Genomic DNA, 6,571 nt, shown 5'->3' on the forward strand with positions numbered 1-6,571 from the left:
CATTGTTTCTTTATTGTCTATGTACTGTTTGTTTGCATATGTTTTGTGTATATCCTGATGACTGCTGTGCACAAAACAAATTTCCGAAAGGACGAATAAAGTATCTATCTAACTGTATATATGATGCTTTCGGGTGTACCAGTATAGTACAGTGACAGTACAGTACAGTACAGTACAGTAGAGGGTACAGTAGAGGGACTGCCGCACGGTAACTCTGTCATTTCTCAACCATTTTGGACGCGGGGCGGCACGCCGGAACCGGGCCGGCACCCTGGGTGCGTTCCTGTGGGTTTGGAACTCCCCCCCCCCCCCCAAAACCCCCACACAGAGTTGCACCACTCACTTCACACGGGTGTGATTTTCCATTTCTTGTAAGAAAGAAAAAGAAAGAAAGAAATCTTTGATTTAATTCAAGTTCTACTAATTATACAATGAACAAGCAATAATACATTTAAAATACTGTATACACATAAACTGGACTTCATTTAACCGCTTAAGGAATGGTTCAGAAGCTGTGTTCACGTTCATTCTCCCATTGGAAATGAATAGACTCCAACATTCTTCCCGTCTCCTAATAATGTTACCGCCCACCTCACGCAGATACGGGAAGTAAAGCAAAGTTGGCCTCTCTTGCTAATTCTCCTCTTGGGTTGAACTCAACAAGATGCTTCACAACGTCTTTAATCACAAGTGATTTCAGTTGTTAAAATGTTTTACAAATAGGCTATAGCACATTTGAGACATGATGCCTTTTGGCCTACACTGCCTACAGGGCAATAACTGACAACATGTTTCTGACCTGAACAACTGAAGGCCTTCATTCTGACGACATGGCTTTTACTGTGATAAATGAGAACTCACATTTATGGAGTTTTATTTGTATTGATTTTAAACAGAAAAACATACATGTACATGCTGCTGGCATCATTACAATAACACCCAGATACTAGGAAGTTGGAACAAATGTTACATCAAATAGATTTCCTCCATATTGTTCTGTTCACAGACCTATTGATTAGTGCAGTAATATACAGTCTAATCATCACAGACCTATTGATTAGTGCAGTAATATACAGTCTAATCATCACAGACCTATTGATTAGTGCAGTAATATACAGTCTAATCATCACAGACCTATTGATTAGTGCAGTAATATACAGTCTAATCATCACATCATTGAGTCACATCAAGATAATAGTCAACAGAATTTAAGCAAGTAGATAGAATAATTTGGGCTCTATATTCGTCCATGTCTAAACCCCTTATCCCTAAACTTATTTTCCTTTTTTACTATTTTGAAAAACATTTTTGAATAGTTAAACACGGCCAGTCTACAAGCTCACAACCTGTCGATTTAGATCGGCTAGTTGAACTATTCAAAAAAGGACAAAAAGACTCTTATCAGTCTGTTCTGGATGAGAATTGCAAGGAGTATCATTGGCTCATCACCAGCATTAACCCATCAGTCAATTTCCCAGATGGCAGTACCCGATTCTTCCCTCTGAAATAATTTCAGTCTGCTGATTAATCTACTGTATATAGTACATATGCCAGGAATTTGCCTTGCCAGAGATTTAAAACAACATTATGCACAATAACAATATCCTGAGTATCACATCTTGTCTAAACATTGTATCTTGTTGACCTCTTGGTAAAGGTCTCCCATTTTGAACTGAGATCAGATTCTAAAAATGTCTTCTACATCCTGACAGTTTTCTGAAAAAGCTGTTTCTATGTCAGTCGTTCTTCGATTTTTCAAAAATAGCAGATCTACAAGCTCGTGGCGCGCCACTCGGTGGCACGCTATGAGCTTGTAGATCTGCTATTTTTCAATAGCTAAAGCATAACATAATGCTAACACCAAAAGGGGTTCCCGCCCAAAATGGGTTAAGCCTCTCCAGAAAAAGTGATATTCTGTATTCCTTCAAGGCGAGACAAGGTATGTGCAATTAAAAGCAAGGCATGCACAATGCAATTAAATGTGCTCTACAAGATTTAAGAAGCAATTAATGAAATAAAATAGAATCAGCAGGTGGTTACCTCCACCTCCAGCTGCTAGAGCCCTACCATAATAATATGAAATATTGAAATAAAACCTACATACTGAAGGTTTAATTCCAATCCCGATTCTGGAGACTATACTAGACCACAAACATTGACCAATGTGGTCTTTGATTGATTGATTGAATATTTTATTAGACAACACACAAATGCAAACAGCACAATGTACAGCCAAGCATCTTGTCCAAACGGGACATTGAATATCGCTGAGAGAGTTTATTTATTTTTGGACCACAATGCTTATATGAGACCATTTAAAATGAAACTTTGGCCTTGGAGGACCAGGGGATGAGCGAGTGACATCAGGACTTCGGTAGAGATTTCGCCGTCTGTCCGCTCCGCTGTAGTGCTGACATAATGAAGTGACATTATTCCGGTAGTGTCTCAGCCCTGCGGTCGCTTCTCGCCTTTAACTTAAGGCGTCTTACTGGTAGTACTCTATGGTAGAATAGAAATGTCTCTCACTGAAATGTTTGACACAGGTGTTGACACATTTACTAATCAAGTGATGAACCTATATATATATTCTGTCCTATTCACTGGTTGATGTATGCCTGAAGAAGGTCTAACGACCGAAATCTTGCTATCTTATAAACAAACAAATAAATAAATACGATTTTGCACAGATTTGAGTGTGCAGAGCCTCCCTTTATTTTTCCTTATATACTTCATTGTGACTCCAGCACCTCACCTAAGTTTACTGGCAGATGAGCGGTGTTTTTCCCTTTTTGAGTGGTGCAACCATTATGTGTGTGGGTGGGTGGCTGGGTAGCTGGGTGGCTGGGTATGAGCACGAAAACAACATGGTTGTTCTATAAAATAGAATCAGCAAATTAAACGCAATGTAAAAGTACTTTTGAATTCAGTAAGAATCGTATATATATGTGATGTATTCCCATGCTTTTTGTTCTTGCTTAATGTAAGTCGCTCTGGATTAAGAGCGTCTGCTAAATGCCTAAATTGTAAATTGTAAATTGTAATGGTATATGATCGCTGTGCCCCAGTTGCAAGTATTATCATGGGTTTATGTATTGCATTTTGAAGAAAGCTTTTTATTTTACTGCTCGGGTCTCTCTTGAAAGATATATTGTTTTCATCTCAATGTGACCACCTGATTAACTAAAGGTATTAAAGTGATAATGTGGTGACATACTCTTACCAAGCACTTATATATTGAAAACAGAATATGTATTTTAAGGTCATTAAAGCACCTACTAACTGACATAATAAACTAACAATGAATGTGCTAATCACCAAGCGTTTCCTGTTGTTCAGGTTGTTACAATCATGAACAACAAGGTTTATTTCAGCATTTACAAGAATTCAGATTGTCATGCTAGCTAAGTTTGTATTCCCCACTGACAGCCATCATTTTCACACTGCAGTAGCCAGTGCCTTCATCAGAACATTGTTGGCATCAGTTGCCAGCTCCTTCAGACATTTATTCAACATATAGTATGTGGTGCTAAAGGACATTCCAGCTGCTATAGCGGAACCCACGACAGGGATCAGGCTGAATAGAAACTCAGCAGAACCTTCCAAAACTGCAAGTCGTGAAAAGAGACTAAGAAGATGTACAACCCCTGCGGCATTAAACTGAATATGTGGTGCATATTTCATTTCAGCCTTCAACTCCTCCACTGGTACACCTGATCTCTCTGCAAGTTTCTGCAGGCTCTTATTATCAAGGTGGAAAGCTATATAATACCTCTTAATCTCTGACAGCAAAATGGCCACATCCACAGAGAATGAGAGGCCTGGGACTGGCACTGCAGCCACAGCACCAGACAGCAATGATACCATCCAGATGCGTGTGTGCAGGGCTTCCTTCTTCTTCTGGAGGATCTTCATGGTGATGGTGGGCACAGCGAGGAGAAACGCATGTCTCTTCTCGTTAGGGAGATCCTTTTCTATGGCGTGAAGAAGCCGGTTGAAGTCGTAGAGACCAAGGTCATGGCAGGAGATCAGGAAGACATCGGCTGCATTGGTTTGTCCAAGCCCTAAAATAAATGAAACATTAGACAAAAAATAGAAATATATTTTTTAGACAGTAAACAAAGTAAACACACTTATTCACATTCTAATCAGACTTGCCGACCCCTTTCATTATTGTATTTATAAAATTGTGTTTTGAAAACTGTTTTTGTTTGCACAGTTCTGTTTTGTTTTGTTTTGGGTGTTAACATTTGAGTGGGCCGCAATGGAATCAAGGTGTGTGTGTGTGTGTGTGTGTGTGTGTGTGTGTGTGTGTGTGTGTGTGTGTGTGACTGTGTGCGTGTGTGTGGGGCATCAAAAGATGTTGCCGTTTCATCAGCGCTCCACCAGAGGGCAGTGTGTGAACATTTTGTGGGGTGGATTGTTGATCTTAATTCTTAACTGAAACACAGAACAGCAGACTAGAGTGGTACGCCTATACCAAACCAAAAACCACTTTAGGAGCTCGCCCCTTATATCTGGTGCAGCTGCAGCTGCCGATTTTAAATAATAGCATACTTGTGCTAGTGTAATCTAAGAGAATTTGAGTAAAACGAGTAAAACAGCCAAACCTTTGATGCAGTCTTGTCAGATGGCTTCCAGTACACTTCTCTCATTGAATTCACGTTTCCTTTTCTCAGCCCTAATGTCGCTGTCAATCTTATTACGTAAAAAGTAGAGCTCAACATTACATTCTCTGAAGTGGTGCGATGCGACAATGATGAAAAAGTCATATCGTTCAAATTCAACATCAGCAAGGTATTTGTCTGCTTTGAATGTAGGTGTACCAATGCCAGGGAGATCCCACAATGTGACATTTGGGTAGTCAGGGTGGGGATATGCTTTTGGCTCCATGGTGCACTCCACAACATCAGTCTGGGCAGAGCCGGGGTCATCATCCCTCAAATGTCGTATGGCATTGATGAATGATGACTTTCCAGAGCCTGACTCCCCTGTGACAGCGATGTTCAGCGGCACTTTGTCTATCTTTGTTAAATAATCCTGAATCTTTCCCACTGCTGAGGTCAAGTCCTGATTCTCCAAGGTGTCTTTGATGGCTTTTAATTCATCCGCATTCATTTTGCTATAGTCTTGTTCTAAGTTAGCCATAATTGTGTGTTGAAAAAAAAGAAAAAAAAGGAAAAGTTGAATAAAGTTGAAAAATATAATTTCCCTTGTGGAGGTGCAGGAGTAACCAGACTGGAGACAGAAGAGAAGTTATTCTGTGAAGTCTAGATGTGCTATAAATCAACCCTGAGGCTTTAGGTCTGTGGAGTTGCACCAGTCTCAGATTCTCCTTACATACTCGAGGGGCAGTCCTTCATGGATCCACCCAGTGGAGGAAAGTACATTTACTTACTGTACTGAAGTACAATTTGAAGGTATTTGCACTTTACTTGAGTATTTCCATTTTCCAATACTTGTCCAATACTCCACTACATTTATTTGATACATTTTGGTTACTATAGTTACTTTTATTATTATTATTACAAAACACTTCAGCCCGATATACATTTCGGCCATTTGAAAATAGCCGATCTACAAGCTCACAATGTGATGCATTGTGAGCTTGTAGATCTGCTATTTAATTTCAAAAGCTTTGTATACATTGGAAAACTTGAAGTGGGACATTCTGCATAGTGAGTATTTTCTACTTTCAGTACTTTAAGTATATACATTTTGATGCGAAAACCTTTGTGCTTTTACTCAAGTACATTTTTGAATTCCTTTTTCTTGTAACGGAGTAGTTCTACATTGCAGTATGTAGCCTGACGTTGGGAGAGACTACATACCGGTTGAACCACGGCGCGCGCCGCTGCGCTGGCCATTAAAGTGGCGTTCTTTTTTTTCCGGGCTTAATCGGGCCTAACATTATGGTATTTTTTAGGGTCGGTCCGAGCTTCAGGCCGACCCGCTAACCCACTAACCCGACTCCGAGAGAGAGAGGGGAGAGGGACAGTGCATGGTGATGATGGTTTCAATTAAACAAATTTTGGTTCATGCTTGGTGGTGCGCCTTTCCAAAAAAATAATTAGCCTACTCCATTAATACACTGTGCCATGGCGCAGTGTATAATAGCCGCATTTTATAATTATAGTTATAATAGTTATAATAGCCGCATTTTCCTAAATGTGCTGTCACGGGTAATCAAATAATTCTAAAAAAAATATAAAACATATGGCAAGATGGCTGAAATTCTCTAGATGATGCTGAGATAAAAATATTAATTTAATTATGACATTTTTATATTTAAAAAGGCTTTAGGAAAAACGGGGTAGCTTCTAAATTCATTCATGCAGGAGGCCTTATGACACGTAAGGCTGTGCTCTATAGGTATTCTATGTTTCCCAAAAAAGGACATGGTGTCTGATTCGCTGCCATGCAGCCAATTAGGCAGCAGACAGGCTTCTGTGTGCGGCCTAGAGGGCATCTGCGCATGTGCTGCACTACAACTCTTACGCATGTGTTCTTTGAGAAACCCGGCCAATGCCAGAGCATCTGCTCTGAAAAATATCTTGTCTTTTGTCTTTTCCCA

The 6,571-nt window shown here is 39.9% G+C and overlaps 1 protein-coding gene across 1 annotated transcript; it reads right to left on the reverse strand.

Moving 5' to 3' along the window:
- Positions 1 to 3,303: 3,303 nt before the first annotated feature.
- Positions 3,304 to 5,115, reverse strand: LOC306932999 (interferon-inducible GTPase 5-like; the record flags this gene model as incomplete). The annotated part of the gene is made up of 2 exons (XM_079514969.1): positions 3,304 to 4,061; positions 4,728 to 5,115. The coding sequence occupies 2 exons, from the start codon at positions 5,113 to 5,115 to the stop codon at positions 3,436 to 3,438; spliced, it is 1,014 nt and encodes a 337-aa protein (XP_079371095.1). The 3' UTR covers positions 3,304 to 3,435.
- Positions 5,116 to 6,571: the final 1,456 nt, after the last annotated feature.

The sequence above is a fragment of the Electrona antarctica genome (genome assembly GCF_951216825.1).
Source record: "Electrona antarctica genome assembly, chromosome: 11".
Lineage (NCBI taxonomy): Eukaryota > Metazoa > Chordata > Actinopteri > Myctophiformes > Myctophidae > Electrona > Electrona antarctica.